This window comes from Somniosus microcephalus, chromosome 25, assembly GCF_052327205.1.
Source record: "Somniosus microcephalus isolate GS21.2 chromosome 25, FLI_Smic_1.0, whole genome shotgun sequence".
Lineage (NCBI taxonomy): Eukaryota > Metazoa > Chordata > Chondrichthyes > Squaliformes > Somniosidae > Somniosus > Somniosus microcephalus.
In genome coordinates, this window is record NC_141011.1 from 19,690,409 (window position 1) to 19,710,323 (window position 19,915).

The 19,915-nt window shown below is 45.2% G+C and overlaps 1 protein-coding gene across 1 annotated transcript in view; it reads right to left on the bottom strand.

The window, feature by feature from the left end:
* Window positions 1-2,372: 2,372 nt before the first annotated feature.
* Window positions 2,373-19,915, bottom strand: part of disp3 (dispatched RND transporter family member 3) — a 608,183-nt gene continuing 590,640 nt past the window's right edge. The window contains exons 23-24 of the mRNA XM_085966861.1: window positions 18,733-18,899; window positions 2,373-7,927 (exon numbers count right to left, since the gene is read on the bottom strand). Coding sequence (XP_085822987.1) covers window positions 7,565-7,927; window positions 18,733-18,899 — 530 coding nt within the window. The 3' untranslated portion in view covers window positions 2,373-7,564. The remainder of the gene's footprint in view (window positions 7,928-18,732; window positions 18,900-19,915) is intronic.

The window sequence follows — 19,915 nt, forward strand, 5'->3', positions numbered from 1 at the left end:
CGAGTTTCCTCTGCATTTTTCTCGTGAAATCCAAGGGGAGGGATCAAAGTGACCAACTGGTACCAAAGCATAGCGGCCACCTGCTGTTTAATGACAGCAACTCGGATCAATACATTCCAGCACACGAGGCGAGTCACGGCTTTCAGGTCCAGTTTGCCAGCCAGGCCTCCTCCGTGGGGCTCAGGTGGACCTCCCCGTTGGGGCTCAGGTGGACCTCCCGGTACAGGAGGTGGGCAGTGCTCCACCGGAAAGGGCAGAGCTCCCCCCCACACACAGGGAATCTAAAAGTCCAGAGTATTTACCCCAGCTGATCTTTGTGGGGGTTGCGGCAGAGTAAACCTGCTGACACTCGCGCCTCCTCCGCAAGTCAGCGGGATCCGCCCGGCCCACACAAGAGGTGCACGAAAGGCGCGGTGCATACGAGAATATAATTGGCCGGACATGAGCATTCCTGGCGCACTCCTCTTCCAAAAACAAGTGAAGTGCCTTCAAAGATTTATTAGCCTTATTCAGACAATCCGCAGTGGTGTACGGACGCTGGATCCGGGTGTCAAAACCACATAAATTTCATCGGCCTAGGCTGCTTCGTTCCAAGACAGATTGCTATTAAGCTCCCGTTGCAATTAAACGAAGGGACAGCTTCCTGCCCTCAGTTGCAGCTCATTCATCAGCAGAGTCAGTGCTACCTGTGTTAGACACTGATCAGGCAGCGCTACAATAGGCTGGCAACATGGAAAAGGTAAGTAATTGCGTGACTTTGTTTATCCACTGTGTTGTAATAGTAATGTATAGCAGCCAGTCACAATGAAGTCATTCAGTCAAATCCAAATGTCTGATTAAAACAGACCGGGGTATAAGCATTCCTTATAACACAACTAAATGAAAAGCGAACTCATTCTGGTGGCTTGCTCCCCTTCCTATAAATTGCAATTTCTATTAAGCAATCTCCACAAAAGTAAGGTCAGCAATATTTTGAACCTATTTAGCAATTTTGATGCAATAAATTGGTTGCAGTCGCTTGTATTTAATCGCTGTCTCATGGTGCTTTTCAATTCAGGACTGAAATGAGACGAAGGATGATTGAAGCATCCAGTTGGAAAAAGGGGAGTTAAATGCAAATGGTGCAAGTCCTGTCCTTGCACTCAATTTATCCCCATGTGAGTGAGGAGGTCTTTCCTATTTCTAGGCGTATTCTTCCTCTGCTTCGGGCAGCACAGCCCAGAGTGCAGGTTTCTCCCAGGGTTCTTTGTGCTGTCCTCTGATCAACCAGCTCAAGTGCAATGAGCTCGTCAAGATCAGATTTAATGCCCCATCCGAGATGCGATGCTGCATACCTGACAGGGCCTTGATCAAACTGGCCAACTCCTAGCAGCGAGATGACCAACTCCTTGTTTGCTCCATTTTTATTAAAGTAACTGTCCTGTGATGTTCGGCCATTGTCCAGATTGCAAATTTGCCGACTGATGATGGTAAATGTGGGCCATGTTGCAGTGAGTGAAATACTTTTTCTTTTTTCCCTAAATACCATTTGATCACAATGCTCTGCATGTTGAGGTCTGATAGGAAAGGATCAGTGAGTCTCATCTGACACGTCACAAATAGAACATCTGGAATAGGTTATTAATTCCACTTTATCTTCCCATTTCCTCCCTCCTCGTCCTTCTCTATGAATGTGTGGACAGCACCTCACCCAAATGATCATTCATGAGTGGGCCTGGAAAGTGAGTAGCGAGGAATATCACCACCAAAGCCAATCCTGTCCTTAGCTGCTGTCCAGACATACGACAGTGGTCATTGGACAGTGATCGAGAGCAGAAACCCAGGCTGATTTTCCCCTCCTTGGCCTAGGGACACTGAAACCGATTGTAGTGCTTTACTGCTGTCCCACCTCTTCTTCCTGGTCTGTCTGGCTCAGCTATTCACCATCTGAGTCATCAGGAGAGCATCTGCTTTATCTAACACACCTCCATTTTAATCCAGACATCCTGGTCTTGTGCCTTTGTTACCAAGACATGGACTTGATCTCAGGTAAGTTTTCTCTTTCTCCTCTCCCGCCCCCATCATTTCCGTTGGTACCTGCCTGTGCAACACCACCCAACATAGGAGCAGTAAATGAGTAGGGGTTTCTGGCACTGAGCATTGATGCTCCAAATGTGATCCTACCCAACTCTTTCTGCTCCTTCTCATAGCCACAGCTGCTGTGCCAGGTGAATGGGATTGGCTACTGCTGGGCAGAACCAGTCAAAAATCCGATGGCAAGGCCCCAAGGTGAAATTGGAGGCCTTATTATAGGATGTGTTGCCTGCTGAGTGTGGAAGGGAAGGGCAGGAAACAGGAGAGAAAAGGAAGAGGGAGAGAAAACTCCAAAAAGGTTTTCATTGACAATGAATAGAAATTTATTTCGGTTTGAGTTAAAGCAGCTGTAATACAACAATTTGAATGTCAAATAATTCAACAACAGTTCCTAAAACAAGGAACATTGTCCAAAGATTCGTTTTTCTACAAAATTACTTAAGAAATTTACACAATAAGGAAAGAAAAAGTACTAAGTCTAACAATATGCAGTAATTAGAGTCACTCAGGCTATTTTGAAGACTTTGTTAGATGTTGATATTAATGGACAGTTCAGTATTTTAGAACTGATTGCCTTTAGCTCCTGGTTAAATAGTCATCTCATATTAAAATACATTGGGGTATATTTTCTTTCGGTCACCGAGTGTGAAATGGGACAACTGGTTTGAGGCTTCCACCTGATGTTTTACTGACAGCAGCCATGGAAGAAAATATACTCGGCTGACTTGTAATGGCTCTTTGCAAATGCTTTTATGTCAACTTTGATGATGGGAAAGGTATAATGAAACAGGGCCTATTAAAGGCTGCACCAATGGACATCAACATCATGTCTGGCCAGACATCTCATGTCTGGCCAGACATCTCCCGTCTGTTAAAGCAGGGGTGTCCAAACATCGGGTCGGCTTTACAAATTAGGGATCTTGGCGCAGAGCTTCCCATGGCGGGCGTGCGGGTTGGGAATTCGGGTACAGAGGGCAACGAAACTTGCATCATATTGCATCCATTTACAGGAAACTCTCGTTTAAACGGCACCTAAATATCTGGAATTCTCTCTTAACCGGCAAAATTCATACTCCGAAAACAACACCTCAATAACCGGAAACGTTGCCGAGTCCGAGTCTCCCGCGGTGGCCGAGTTAGTCAGTGGGGGTAGCTCTCCAAACTACTCGGCTTCTTGGCGCTGTCGGAAGTCCAAACACCTCAATAACAGGAGTCTGACTCTCCCGTGCTGCCGGTAGTCTCTTCCGATCCGCCAATTACTGTATACTGCACATTTCTTGATTTTTTTATTTTTGTTTGTTAAAAATAGCCTCGGTAGATAACCCTCTCTGTCATCCGGAATTTTTAATCAACCGGCACCATCCCGGTCCCGTCGGTGCCGGATACCAGAGTTTCCTGTACTTTAATGGACCATTTTATGCTACTTATCTTTTCTCATCATTTAAGTGGAATGATGTGATTCATGATATTAATTCATTTTTTGTATATATTTATGCATCAAAATATAAATGATGCTGCCAATAAGGTATCCCATTGTTATTCTTTTCTAAACTGACAGCTGCTATCCAATTTTCATTAACCATATAATTTAAGTATTGTATTTGTGCATCTTTATCAACATCCTTTGAATGTGTTTTAGTGTCAGTGTTTAATATAATTATATACTTGTTTTGTGTTTGCCCATAAAGGGAAATAGGTGAACACAGGTTTACAAAATACAGGGGCAAACAAAAAGTGACTCACCTGGGCTTTGTGGGCCAGATAGCCAGGGTCGTTGGATAACACAATGCTTTTCTATAGTGGGGGGGGTGGTTGAGGCAGAGGTCATTGCATGTTTTAAGGGAAAATTGGATAAATATTTGAAGTAGAGGAAGATACAGCGCTGTAGGGCGAGAGAGGGGCAGTGGGATTAGTTTTGGATTGCTCTAGCAAAAAACCGGCACAGATTCCATAGGCCAAGTGGCCTCCTTCTGCGCTGTAAACATCTGTGGCACTATGGCCGGATATGGACCACCGGCTATTGTTCGGACACTCCATTGAAGCATTGGTGGAGCATGTTGGTGTATTACTGAACTGCCTACTCTGGAAATGTTTCTTCAAATACTTGGCTAATATTTGGATATATGTGAATTGCTGATGTGCAACAATACCCTGTAAATGCCCTGAATGTATTGGTTATAAACAGTAAATGGTTAATTTACAGGTAACAATCAAACAATAAGTTACTAACAGTGCAGCATTTGTATAATCCCCTTCTTCAGGATTGGAGACGACAAAATGATGTTCTTTTTAATATATTTACAATACACACCCTCACTTTCTGCACAGAGACCCATCTCTCAGATCATCCTTAGTAAGCAGCCACCAAACATCGTTTTACTTTAGAAACATAGAAGATAGGAGCAGGAGTAGGCCATTCGGCCCCTCGCGCCTGCTCCACCATTCAATGAGATCATGGCTGATCATCCAAATTCAGTACCCTGTCCCTGCCTTCTCTCCATATCCCTTGATCCCTTTAGCCTTAAGAAATATATCCAACTCCTTCTTGAATATATTTAATGAATTGGCCTCTACTGCCTTCTTTGGCCACTGTACCCTCCCAGACTTCAGTTTTCTTCTCTTCTCTGTTGAAGGCGCTGACTCATGCCCGGGTACGTGTTCCAGCCACTCTCCAATACGCCCTTCATCTGTGGGCCTAAACACAAGGGCCTAGAAATTTGTTTGCTCGGCACCCATTTTCCGGGGGCTCATTGGCCTCCTAAGTCTCCACTATGGTGACAGGAAGCCCATTCTCATTACGAGCCAGAAGTGGGGCATCCGCCATATTGATAAAGGCCACAAAATTGGCGTGCAGTGCCCACGCATGAAACAGGCATTATGCCCTTTGCATGTGCCAAGAAGAGGCCCAATGCCTGTTTGAGGCCCTCAATGCAAGACTGGTTAGCCCCGAGGAGAACCAGGTCTACACGCAGCCTAACGAGCTGGTCCTTAAAGGGCCGCAACCAACAAGGTAAGACTTTAAAATATATGTACCTGAACGTGGAGATAGGACGAGCCGGAGAGCTCCTCCCAACCTCACATTCAAAGAACACGGAATGTCGCTCTGGCCCGAATGCTGCGACTCCACCCCCACCGTAACCTCCCTCCCGACCTGGTTCCCCCCTCTTCATCGCTTACCTGAGGACCGCTACAATCTTCAATCCCACTTCGCTGGCGAGCTGCCCGTTACCGTCCGCAACTTGGCTACTCGATGGAAATGAGGCCTGAGGCCCAATATCAGGTACGCCTCGGGCCTCACCATTCAGGCCTAAAAATGGTGGGGGGGTGGGGGGGGGCGCCTGAATTTCTAAGCCCAAGTGTTGGCAGCCTATTCAACTATGGTGGGAAGGGGGGGGGGGGGTGGCGCAACATTTCAACGGTGCCCTAATATAAATTCACCCAAATATCACCCACACATATTTTCCACTAGAGGTTATTGGATAACGAGCAGGAATGGGAATCCGGGCTGACTCTTTTCCCCTCCCTAGCCCACGTGGGCTAGAGGCCAATTGCAACACCCTAGCCAAGGCCAGCAACCTCAGCACAGATTATCTGGTTTACATGGCTTAGTACCGCACTTCTTTAGCAAGTGAACCATCAGGGTACCAACCAGCTGTCCCATTAATTATACATACCTTACACTGTTACAGCGGATTAGCTATTCTACTTGCAACCGGTTTAAGCAGCTACTTTTAAATACACTGGTGATCACCGTTTAATACTGCCATCCTGGCTGGGTTTATATAACATTTCAGACTTTATCACTTGGATTCTACAGTTGCCTACATTGAAGAACCAGCTTAGTTTGTTCTCTTACGGTTTTCACTGTATTTTCTTTAACATTTTTTTGAAATGTGGGACTACTTTAGTTTCAAAGTGAGATTTTCCTTTAAGGGAGCAACGTGTGTGGAGAAACATCAGTTAGGCATTTCTTGTCTGTGCACACATCATATTTGAGCAACCACGCTACTGGAAGTAAGGACGACGGCTTGGCTCACACCGCAGTGCAGTACTGAGGGAGCTGCACTGGCGGAGGTGCTACCTTCTGAATAAGACATTAAACCGAGGCCCCATCTGTTCGTGCGGATGCAAAAAGATTCTGTTCCACTATTTGAACAAGAACAGGGAGATCTGATGCCCTGACCAACATTCATCGCTCAAGCAACACCACCAAAACTCAATAACTGCTCATTTGTCTCTTTTTGCTGTTCGTGGGACCTTGCTGCGTGTAAATTAGCTGCCACGTTTGTCTGCCTACATAACAGCGGCTGCGCTTCAACAATTATTAAAAGACTGTGAAGTGCTTTGGCACGTCCCGAGGTTGTGATATGTGCTAAAATAAATACAAGTTCTTTCTTTACCCATTTAACATCCTATAAAAGACTTGAACAAACAGGAATTTTGGCCACTCCTCTCCCCCGACGTCGTGCGTTAAAGGGCCACTTGGTGTAACACTGCATCATGTAGGCCAGGCCATCTGGTCTCATTTGTAGATGGCAGTGGAGATGGCAGACTCTACATGGCCTCACTGTCACTGGACTAGAAAGATCGCACTGGCCAGGGTGGGCATTCCAGTGATCTCTGCTGGCAGTGTCTGTGTGCGAAAGCCAGGTCAGCACCCACGGGTGAGGAATGGCACTTGGGTGGTAGAGTGCATGGCTGTATCCATGGGACTATAGGAAAAGAGGAGCAAGGGCAGAAAACTGGAGAAGTAAAAAAAAAAGTAAATAGTAGGAATACAAAGGCAAAGAAAAACTCATCCAGTAACTTAAAATGTTTAAATTGACTCCAACCCAGAAAGCCAGAGGGTTGAGACTCAGTGCCCCATGACATTGAGTCCTGTTGGTAAGACCACCCTTTCTCAGCTGGCTTCTCAGAGATAGAGAAGAATAGAGATGATGTGGACTCACCCTCCCTGGATTGCGCCTCTGCTGGCCGACCATGGGCACGCGCAAGAGTTTGGGAGGAATTCGTCCAAACTGAGACAATCTCGGTTAAACAGTTGGAGGATGGGACATGGCAAATATACAGTGGGGGGGAAAAAAATGGGCGATGGGGCTTTTCCCAGTGCTAACCAGATAGCTGCCAGCTTTCAGATGTAATGAACAGATTTCCTCACAATTATGTGTAAAAGGTGTAATGTGTGTAAAAGGTATCGAAAACCCGCTGCTCTCTGACCACTTTTTCCCAGCTGTTTCAACTTTTTTTCCTCAGAAATGATGAAAAATTGGAAAGAGTTCGACATCTAACCAGCAGGAAAATCTCCACTCAATCCATCGCTTGCAGTTAAGTGGTTACTCAACAGCCTCAGCTAATCAGCAATCATCTGCCACATAGGAAGGAAAGAGTTTACAAAAAAATGGCAATGGTCCTGGTTTTTGCATTGTGATGAAGTTCCCTTTTCCTAAACATTGTTTTCTGTAGTCTCTTGTATTAAAATTGTATAAATAAATTACAGCGTTGATCCATTGGGGAGTGGGATTTTGATTCCTAATTTAATCAGTACTAGACAGACACAGAATCCTCCGCCACCTATGGCAACTACTCCTAGGACCGCCTTAACAAAAGATCTCCTGGAGCGATAGAAGTCACTTGGAGCCAGGATGCTGAGCAGGGCTGTGTTGACGGTCAAGGTGTACAGGATAGAGATGCCGGTGTTCAGGGCAACAATCTTCCCAAACTTGGCAAACGGAGTGATGATGCAAAAGAAGAGAGGGACGGTTGCTATGACTGTGGTGATGGCGCTGGAGACAATGGCGACACCAACGTGTCTCACAGCTGCTAGAGTCCGCCATTTCCCCATTTTGCATTTAGCCTATCAATCAAGCAAGGCAGAGTGTTAGCAAACATATTCGTCCATCCATTGAAAATAAGCAGACAACCGTCGTTTAGGAATCATTTAGAAACCATCAAATGCACTTAAGACATACGTTAACTGGAAACATCTACTCCCTTGTAGTGCTACAATCTTTAGGCCACATTCAAGATGTTTCTGGCTTTTGTTCTCGACCACCAACCACCTCCTTAAATCCCTCTCCCCTGCCTTCTCCACCCTCACCTCCAAGTGCGAGGAGCTCATGGACTTCTTTGTCACTCAGATTGAGACCATCCGTTCAGCTGCTTCTGCCGCATGCCTCCCTTCCCCTTGCCCACCAAGCCAAGCTTCCCCCTGCCCTAAGCCCTGTACTCACATCTTTCTCTACTTTCTCTCCTATCTCCCCTCATGCCCTCTCTGAGCTCATCTTGTCCACGAGACCCACCTCCTGCTCTCTCAACCCTATTCCCACTAAACTGCTGAGCACCCAACTTCCCTTCCTGGCCCCCATACTAGCTAAATAACGTTAACGGTTCCCTCTCCCTTTCAAATCACCTGTCCAAAATGCAACTTTTGACCCCTCTGTCCTTGCAAACAACCACCCCATCTCTAAACTCCCTTTCCTCTCCAAATTCCATGAACACATCGTCACCTTCCAAATCTTTCCCGCAACTCCATGTTTGAACCTCTCCAATCACAACACTGAAATGGACCTGATCAAATTCACAGATGACATCCTCTGTGACATGTAATCCTTTGCGACCTCTCTCTGCAGCCTTTGACACGGTTGACCACACCATCCTACTCCAATACCTTTCCTGTTATTCATTTGAGTGGGACTGCCGTGACTGGTTCCACTCTTACCTATATAGCTCTAGCCAGAGACTCTCCTGCAATGGTTTTTCTTCCTGCACCTGAACCATTACCTCTGGAGTCCCCCGAGAATCTATCCTTGGCCCACTCCTATTTCTCAGTTGCATGCTGCCCCTCGATGACATCATCTGAAGACATGAAGTAAGGTTCCACATGTACAATGACGACACCTAGCTCTACCTCAGTGTTTACCTCTCTCGACCCCTCTACTGCTTCAGTGTTGTCAGACTGCTTGACCGACAGCCAGTCCTTGACCCGCAATTTCCTCCAGTTAAACACTGGAAAGACCAAAGCCACCGCCCCCACCCCCAAACTCTGTTCCCTTGCCACCGATTCCATTGTATTCCCTGGCCACTGTCTCAGGATGAACCAGACTGTTCCCAACCTCGGCATCCTATCTGACCCCGAGGTGAGATTCCAACCCCCATATCCTCTCCATCAGAAAGACCACCTCCTTCAATCACCACCAACCCAGCTCCAGCTTTTCTGCTACTGAAAACCTCATCTATACTTTTGATACCCCCCAGACTCGACTATTCTAAACCTTTCCTGGCTGGCCTCCCATCTTCTAGCCTATTATAAAACTCTTTGTCACACTGCAATGGTGCAGTGCCTGCACTATCCTAGATGAACCTCGATATCGTGACCGCCCGCACCCAAACCGCCCAGGTACAGAAAATTCCGGCCTAATTTTTTTAGATTGTTTAGAAAGCTATGAGATAAATAATGTTAAAAAATAACAGATAGCTAGCATAATACCTATATTTAAGAAGGGAGATAGAGCATGTCCAGGGAACTATAGACCAGTCAGCGTAACATCGGTGGTAGGAAAAATAATAGAATCCCTACTAAAGGAGAAAATACAACATCTAGAAACCAAAAATATAATAATGAATAGTCAGCATGGATTTCAAAGGGAAAGTCTTGCTTGACCAACCACATTTAATTTTTTGAAGAGGCAACACAGAGAGAGTAGACAAGGGTAATGTAGTAGATGTAATTTATCTAGATTTTCAAAAGGCCTTCGATAAGATACCACGTAACAGACTAATGAATAAGGTCAGAGAACAAGTAGCAGAATGGATAACTAGCTGGCTTCAAGACAGAAAGCAGAGAGTAAGGGTAAAGGGTAGCTATTCACAGTGGCAAAAGTTGGGTAATGGTGTTCCACAAGGATCAGTGTTGGGACTACTGTTCACAATTTATATTAACGATTTAGACGTTGGAATCAAAAACACAATTTCTAAATTTGCAGATGACACCAAATTGGGGAGGATAGCAATACTGAGGAGGACTGCAACAAGTTGCAGGAGGACATTAATAAACTTGCAGAATGGGCATATAATTGGCAAATGAGTTTCAACGCAGATAAATGTGAGGTACAGGGTATTACATTTTGGTAGGAAGAATAGGGAGGTCAGTTATTACTTGGAGGGTGCAAGTCTTGGTGAGGTAGAGGAGCAAAAGGATCTCGGAGTACAAATACACAAATCACTAAAAGTAGTGACACAGGCCATAAAAAGAAGCAAACCAAGCACTAGGGTTTATTTCTAATGGGATAGAATTGAAAAGTTATGCTAAACTTGTATTAAACCTTGGTTAGTCCACACTTGGAGTACTGTGTACAGTTCTGGTCGCCATATTATAAAAAGGGTACAGAGGCACTGGAAAGGGTCCAGAGAAGATTTACAAGGATGATACCAGAAATGCGAGGGTACACCTATCAGGAAAGGATGAACAGGCTGGGTCTCTTTTCACTTGAAAAGAGAAGGCTGAGGGGTGACCTAATAGAGGTCTTTAAAATTATGAAAGGTTTTGATAGAGTGGATACAGAGAGAATGTTTCCACTTGTGGGGAAGAGCAAAATTAGAGGCCATCAATATAAGATAGTCACCAAGAAATCAAGTAGAGAATTCAGAAGAAACTTCTTTACCCAAAGAGTGGTGAGAATGTGGAACTCACCACCACAGGAAGTAGTTGAGGCAATTAGTAAAGGTGCATTTAAGGGGAGGCTAGACAAGCGTATGAGGGAGAAGGGAATAGAGGGTTACGCTGATGGATTTAGATGAGGAAAGACGGGAGGAGGCTCGAGTGGAGCATAAACGCCAGCATAGACTGGTTGGGCCGAATGGCCTGTTTCTGTGCTGTATATCATAGAGTCATACAGTACAGAAAGAGGCCCTTCGGCCCATCATGTCCGCGCCGGCCATCAAGCCCTATCCTAATCCCATTTTCCAGCACTTGGTCCGTAGCCTTGTATGCTATGGCGTTTCAAGTGCTCATCTAAATGCTTCTTGAATGTTGTGAGGGTTCCTGCCTCTACCACCCTTTCAGGCAGTGAGTTCCAGACTCCAACCACCCTCTGGGTGAAAAAGTTTTTCCTCAAATCCCCTCTAAACCTCCTGCCCCTTACCTTGAAACTATGCCCCCTGGTTATTGACCACTCTACTAAGGGGAAAAGTTCCTTTCTATCTACCCTATCTATGTCCCTCATAATTTTGTACACCTCAATCAGGTCCCCCCTCAGCCTTCTCTGCTCTAAGGAAAACAACCCCAGCCTGTCCAGTCTCTCTTCATAGCTGAAGCGCTCCAGCCCAGGTAACATCCTGGTGAATCTCCTCTGCACCCTCTCCAATGCAATCACATCCTTCCTATAGTGTGGCGACCAGAACTGCACACAGTATTCCAGCTGTGGCCTAACCAGCGTTTTGTACAGCTCCATCATAACCTCCCTGCACTTATATTCTATGCCTCGGCTAATGAAGGCAAGTATCCCATATGCTCTGATGTGGATTTTCCTACAAGTAGCTTATCCCAATCCACTTTGGCCAGATCCTGCCTTATCATATTAAAATCGGCCTTCCCCCAATTTAGAACCTTTATTTCCAGTCCATCTTTATCCTTTTCCATGACTACCTTAAATCTCACTGAATTATGGTCACTGTCACCAAAATGCTCTCCTACTGACACTTCTAGCACTTGCCCGGCTACATTCCCTAGAATTAGGTCTAGTACTGCCCCCTCTCTTGTAGGACTTTCTACATGCTGGCTCAAAAAGCTCTCCTGGATGCACTTTAAGAATTCCGCACCCTCTAAGCCTTTCACACTCTGACTGTCCCAGTTAATATTGGGGAAGTTGAAATCCCCTACATTTAACCACCTTATCTACCTGTCCTGCTGCCTTCAGGGATCTATGTACATGCACACCAAGGTCCTGCCAATCCTCTGTCCTTCCTAGAATCTTACCATGCATTGTGTATTCCCTTGCCTTGTTAGTCCACCCAAAATGCATCACCTCACACTTTTCAGGGTTAAATTCCATTTGCCACTGTTCTGCCCATCTGGCCAACCCGTCTATATCGTCCTGTAGCCTGAGGCTTCCCTCCTCGCTATTTACCACTCCACCAATTTTCGTGTCATCTGCGAACTTACTGATCATACCTCCTACATTCATATCTAAATCATTAATGTACACTACAAACAGCAAAGGACCCAGCACCGATCCCTGCGGTACACCCTGGACACAGGCTTCCAGTCACAAAAACAACCTTCGACCATCACCCTCTGCCTCCTGCCACTAAGCCAATTTTGGATCCAATGTGCCAAATTGCCCTGGATCCCATGGGGGACTTTGTCAAAAGCCTTACTGAAGCCCATGTAGACTACATCAACTGCACTACCCTCATCCACACACCGAGTCACCCCCTCGAAAAATTCAATCAAATTGGTTAGACATGATCACCCCCTGACAAAGCTATGCTGACTATCCTTGATTAATCCTTGCCTCTCTAAGTGGAGACTAATTCTGTCCTTCAGAAATGTTTCCAATAATTTCCCTACCACTGATGTTAGGCTCACTGGCCTGTAATTCCTTGGTTCATCCCTACTACCCTTCTTGAATAATGGTACCAAGTTAGCTGTCGTCCAGTCCCCTGGCACCCCCCCTGTGGCCAGAGAGGTTCTGAAAATTTGTGTCAGAGCCCCTGCAATCTCCTCCCTTGCCTCACACAGCAGCCTGGGATACATCTGGGCCTGGGGATTTATCCACTTTTAAGCCCGCTAAAACCGCTAGTTCCTCCCCCCTCTCAATACTAATTTGTTCAAGTATATCACAATCCCCCTGCCTGATTTCTATGCCTACATCGTCCTTCTCCATAGTGAACACAGATGCAAAATATTCATTTAAAACCTCACCCACATCTTCGGGCTCTTCACACAGATTGCCACTTTGGTCCCTAATGGGCCCTTCTCTTTCCCTGGTTATCCTCTTGCCCTTAATATACTTATAAAACACCTTGGGATTTTCCTTTATTTTGCCCGCCAGTGTTTTTTCATGCCCCCTCTTCGCTCCCCTAATTTCTTTTTTAAGTACCCCCCTGCACTTTCTATACTCCTCTAGGGCTTCCGTTGTTTTTAGTCCTTTGTATCTGCCAAAAGCCTCCCTTTTTTTCCTAATCCATTCTTATATATCCCTTGACATCCAGCGTTCCCTGGACTTGTTGGTCCCACCCTTGACCTTTACGGGAACGTGTTGACATTGTAGTCTCTCTATTTCCTTTCTGAAAGTCGCTCACTGCTCTGATGTGGATTTTCCTACAAGTAGCTTATCCCAATCCACTTTGGCCAGATCCTGCTTTATCATATTAAAATCGGCCTTCCCCCAATTTAAAAAATTTCTTTCCGGTCCATCCTTATCCTTTTCCATGATGACCTTAAATCGCACTGAATTATGGTCACTGTCACCAAAATGCTCTCCTACTGACACTTCTACCACTTGCCCGGCTACATTCCCTAGAATTAGGTCCAGTATCACCCCCTCTCTTGTAGGACTTTCTACATGCTGGCTCAAAAAGCTCTCCTGGATGCACTTTAAGAATTCCACACCCTCTAAGCCATTAACACTCTGACTATCCCAGTTAATATTGGGGAAGTTGAAATCCCCTACTATTATTACCCTATTATTTCTACACTTCTCTGAGATTTGCCTACATATCTGTTCCTCTATCTCCCCCTGACTGTCTCGGGACCTATAGTACACTCTCAGCAAAGTGCTTGCCCCCTTTTTGTTTTTAAGTTCTACCATATGGCCTCATTAGAGGAACCTGCTAAGATATCATCCCTCCTTACAGCAGTAATTGACTCCTTGATTAATACTGCGACACCCCCTCCTCTTTTACACCCCCCTTTGTCTCGCCTGAAGATTCTATACCCCGGAATATTGAGCTGCCAGTCCTGCCCCTCCCTCAACCATGTCTCTCTGATAGCAACAATCCCATGTGTTCATCAACACCTTCAATTCATCTGCCTTACTCGCAAGACTCCCTGCATTAAAATAAATGCCATCCAGCCTTGGCATACTCCCTTGTGCCAGTACATATTTGCTCTGCCTTCCAGGCTGACTTGTTTTTTTCCTCCATATTTGGCTGTGCATCACCTCTATACTATAGCTCCACTCCGTATCCCATCCCCCTGCCAAGTTAGTTTAAACCCCCCCCCCCCCCTCAACAGTACTAGCAAACCTCCCCGCAAGGATGTTGGTCCCGTTCCGGTTCAGGTGCAACCCGTCCGACTTGTACAGGTCCCACCTTCTCCAGACGCAGACCCAGTGATCCAGGAAACTAAAGCCCTCCCTCCTGCACTAACTCTTCAGCCACGCATTCAGCTGCTCTATCTTCCTATTCCTATACTCACTTGCACGTGGCACCGGGAGTAATCCAGAGATTACAACCTTTGAGGTCCTGCTTTTTAATCTGCTACCTAGCTCCCTATGTAACCCTGTGTAATAAAGCTGATCCAAAACTCTGCTGTCCATATCCTAACCTGCGCCAAGTACTGTCCACCCACCACCTATGCTTGCTGACTTCCCAGTCCTTGATTTTAAAATTCACAGCCACCTTTTCAAATCCCTCTAGCCCTATAACCATCCAAGAACTCGGGGTTCCTCCAACTCTGGCCTCCTTATGCATCCATCACTCAATTCGCCCCACCATTGGCAGCAGTGCTTTCAGCTGTATAGAAATGAAGAATTCCCTCCCTAAACGTCTCCGTCTCTTTACCTCTCTTGCCTCCTTTAAGACCTACCTTAAAACCCACCTCAATTTTTGTCTGATTGCGCTCCTGTGAAATGCCTTGGGAGGTTTTCCTAAAACAACAACAGCTGGTATTTATATAGCACCTTTAACGTAGCAAAACATCCCAAGGTGCTTCACAGGAGCAATTATCAAACAAAATTTGACACCGAGTCACATAAGGAGAAATTAGGGCAGGTGACCAAAAGCTTGGTCAAAGAGGTAGGTTTTAATGAGCGTCTTGAAGGAGGAAAGAGAGGTAGCGAGACGGAGAGGTTTAGGCAGGGAATTCCAGAGTTTAGGGCCTTGGCAACTGAAGGCACGGCCACCAATGGTGGAGCGATTAATATCGGGAATGCTCAAGAGGGCAGAATTAGAGGAGTGCAGATATCTGAGAGGGTTGTGGGGCTGAAGGAGATTACAGAGGTAGGGAGGGGCGAGGCCACAGAGGAATTTGAAAACAAGGATGAGAATTTTGAAATTGAGGCGTTGCTTAACTGGGAGCCAACGTAGGTCAGTGAGCACAGGGGTGATGGGTGAACGGGACTTGGTGGGAGTTAGGACACGGGCAGCAGAGTTTTGGATGATCTCAAGTTTACGGAGGTTAGAACGTGGGAGGCCGGCCAGGAGTACGTTAGAATAGTCAAGTCTAGAGGTAACAAAGGCATGGATGAGGTTTCATCAGCAGATGAGCTGAGGCGGGGCGGAGTCGGGCGATGTTATGGAGGTGGAATAGGCGGTCTTAGTGATGGCACGGATATGTGGTCGGAAGCTCATTTCAGGGTCAAATATGACACCAGGGTTGCGAACAGTCTGGTTCGTTATGTTAAAGGCGCTGTATAAAAGTACGCTGTTGTTTTGTTATTATGTAAAAGTGATATAGAAATCTGAATCAAATCAGTATTGATTTGTTGGGACTCAAATCCTGATCAGCCTTGTAGCATTACTTCACCTAAAATGAGTGCTACTCATATGGTCACTGGTCCAGTTTTGGAATAGTTGGTCTGGCCTTTACATCAGATATACGGCACAGAAACAGGCCATTCGGCCCAACCAGTCAATGCCGATGTTTATGCTCCACTTGAGCCTCCTCCCGTCTTTCCTCATCTAACTCTATCAGCATAACTTTCTATTCCCTTCTCCCTCATATGCTTATCTAACCGCCCCTTAAATGCATCTACACTATTCGCTTCAACCACTCCCTGTGGTAGCGAGTTCCACATTCTCACCACTCTCTGGGTAAAGAAGCTTCTTTTGAATTCCCTGTTGGATTTCTTGGTGACCATCTTATATTGATGGCCTCTAGTTATGCTCTTCCCCACAAGTGGAAACACTCTTTCTGTATCTACTCTATCAAAACCTTTCATAATTTTAAAGACCTCTATTAGGTCACCCCTCAGCCCTTTCTTTTTAAGAGAAAAGAGACCCAGCCTGTTCATCCTTTCCTGATAGGTATACCCTTGCATTTCTGGTATCATCCTTGTAAATCTTCTCTGCACCCTCTCCAGTGCCTCTATATCCTTTTTATAATATGGCGACCAGAACTGTACACAGTACTCCAAGTGTGGTCTAACCAAGGTTCGATACAGGTTTAGCATAACTTCCCTGCTTTTCAATTCTATCCCTCTAGAATTAATCCTAGTGCTTGGTTTGCTTTTTTTTATGGCTTTGTCAACCTGTGTCGCTACTTTTAGTGATTTGTGTATTTGTACTCCGATATCCCTTTGCTCCTCTACCCCACCCAGACTCGCACCCTCCAAGTAATAAGTGACCTCCTTATTCTTCCTACCAGGCACAAATTTAAAAAAAAAATGAAAGTCTATCAGTTAAAAAAATTAACAGAGGAAACAGTTTGGAGCGAAGGGAAGGAAGGAGGTAGAATATGGCTGGGTGGGAAGGAAATCATAGCCAGAATCAGGGAATTGATGATGGCTTTGAAGAGTACCTTCAAAGCCAAAGCCCATAAGACCAAATGAATCTTGAAGCATCCAAGACTTTATTATAACTGAGAAACGGAGAAGGGAAGAGCAGAGTCATGATTAACAAAAGGCATGCCAAGGCTCCTATAGTATGAGTCATGGCACAGTGACATCCATACGCTGACCCCCATGTTTACATTGCTAAACGCACCCCTATCCCAATGACAGAATCATAGACCAACACTTCCATAGAAGCCAATTGTACCAACATGAAGTGGGGTGCTAGCATGGGCCGTCACTCTCCCAGAGCTGAACTTGGGAAACGCTTGTAAAAGTAAAAGTATCTTCTGATTTATCCTCAAACTAAAACTTAACCTATTCATGGCCTTTCCTTTTCATCACTGACCCTGCTCAAAAGCAAATGGCTCAGTCTTTCTGGATTCTACAAACCAAAGTAAAAATAATTCAGATTTTGTACCTAGAATACCTCTAAAGGTGCTTTTGCATCCAAACGTAGCTGTACGTAACGTAGTGGTGCAAAATGTAGGAAAACGTCCTAAGGCGCTTCGTAGAAGTGCAATCAGCCAAAAATTGACAGGGAGCCAAAGGAGATACTAGGATGGGTGACTGAAAGCTTGATTAAAGAGGTAGGATTTAAGGAGGGTCTTTCTTCCCTTTCGCCGGCAGCACTGGGTCTGTTGTGATGCTAAGAAGCCCGGAGCAGAATCTCTTGGTTTGTAGCAATGGGCATTGCAGGGTCTCCGGCTCCAAACAAAAGTGGCCACATTAGATAAAGTAAACAGGGGAGAGCGACAAAGTGGAGCATCTCCACTAAAGCTGCGTTTCTCCGGAACCCCTTACTGAACATAAAAGTGGTTTAAAATGACAGGGACTGCAATTAGCACTCTTGGCGCAGCTGCTCATCTCAGTAAGTATTTGTGCTATCGATTGATAGAAAACAAACTGGAGGAGACTCAGGCTTTCAAACGATTCCCAACTGCTGTGCACAGTTGGTAACCCTGACATTAAGTGATAATTCAACCAAGTGTATGATTGCGCTTAAATTTCTCTCAAGTATATAGCCTTTGATCAGGGCAGTTAAACGTTTTCTATATTTCCCCAACATGCATTTTTCACATATGTTCTCAGTTGCTTTGTTTTCACAATAATTTAGATGGAAATGACCCCTCACCTCTGGTTCTATTGCTCATTTATCTTGAGTATACCCTGCACATTAGTTATCTCACTCAGCTCACTAGTGTTTACACTGGGAGCACTTCTTCCCTTCCTTCTACAGTCTACATGCTTTTAAAACTCTAGCTTCATGTCCCCTAACGACTGCTTCTTAGTCCTGAATTTCATCGGTGGAATCCACCAGAAAGCAGTCGTGCCATTTTCCGGTTGTCCTTGTAAGGGGTGGAACCTATGCCTGCTCTTTGCAAGGGCAATGACGGCCCTGGGGATTCCTTACACAGGGAGTTGGATGGGCGGAGGTGGGCCATTCCTCATCTGTATTTATCTTGTGGGCTTGTGAATGTGGCTGGAAGAGGATAAGTTCTGCCCCTCAAGTGATGACATCTGCCTGATGACTGTCCGTTACCTTGAAGAATGTCACTTCTATTGCATCCAGCTATGAGTGACAGTGAGTTCAAGTGTTTCCTATGTCTTGTTATTGTGCATCAGATTCGTTATAAATAGGATCAATAAGATTAGCCAGAATAAAAATTATGGCATTACAATTAATTGGCCCAATTCATAATTGCGGAAAAATTTCAGCCTCACCTTTTTATCAGCATTAATATGATTATTTTTCCCGACAACTTACATTATGTATATAGAATTGCTATCAACTAGACAAGGTTGCAGTCTACGCTGTTTGATGCCAGGAAGGTGAACTTGAGCATCAAAAGAAACTGAACCTCCAGCAGGTTCTGCTTTAACTTACGTCGGTCTCGGCTATCGGAAGGTTTTCCCCCGCCAGCAGGTAACCCTCGACGAGATGGACACAATAATCCACGGAGGAGCCGACCAGGATGGACAGAGAGATGGCTTCCACTGCACCCATCTCCCAGCCAAACCAGTACATGATGGCAACCATCAAGCAGATAACACCTGGCAAAACATAATGGACAAGCACATGTCATCACTCAATATCAGATCACACTGTTCAGCAAGGACAACTCCGAGAAACTTGGAGAAAGTCAGCGAAACAATACACGGACAAAGGATGAACGTGCATTTACATAGTGCCTTTCGCAGCCAGTGAATCACTTCTGTAGTGTAGTCACTGTTGTGTTGTAGGCAAACAAGGCAGCCAATTTGTGCACAGCAAAGTCCTACAAACAGCAAACAAGATAAATCCAGGTAATCAATTTTTTGCTGGTATTCATTGATTGATGAATGTTGGCCAGGAGTCTTCTCTGTTCATCTTCAAATAGTGCCATGGGATCTTTTACACCCACCTGAGCAGGCAGACGGGGCCTCGGTTAACGTCTCATCTGTAATATGGCACCTCTAAGAATAAAACACTCCCACAATACTGCACTGGAGTGTCAGCCGAGATTTAGGTGCTCAAATCTCTGGAGTGAGGCTTAAACCCATGACTTCTGACTCATAGACGAGAAGGCTCCTAAACAGGAAGGGAGTTTAGGAAAGAGGAAACTTCCCACAATCTTGGCCCGATCATCAATAGTCTTGCGGGTTAAATCCCTGCTGTATGATAGTAACATTAATGGGTTCATGTGAAGTTCTTCTGTCCAGTATTTTAGCCAAGGAAGAAACTGCTTACAATAAATTGATTAAGAACTTGATTAAAAATGGACCAATTCAATATGAACCTGCTAGTGCGTTCATATTCTACAATTTCACCCCATTGGCACCTTTAATAAAAACAATTAGACCTAATTACCTCGTCAAAATATTTTTTCTTAATTTCAAAAGTAGGTTCCTGATGCTACCATTTCATTTGGTGATGCCACCGTGACGATGTCTATTATGGGGACGAGTGTGTGAAGTCTCACTCGAGATGCACTCGAATCAGGCAGACCAATGGCTTTCTCTGCTGCTTCATTTCAGCCATTTAATTCCTGCGAATCATGTACTTTCTGCTGTGATAACATTCAAACCAT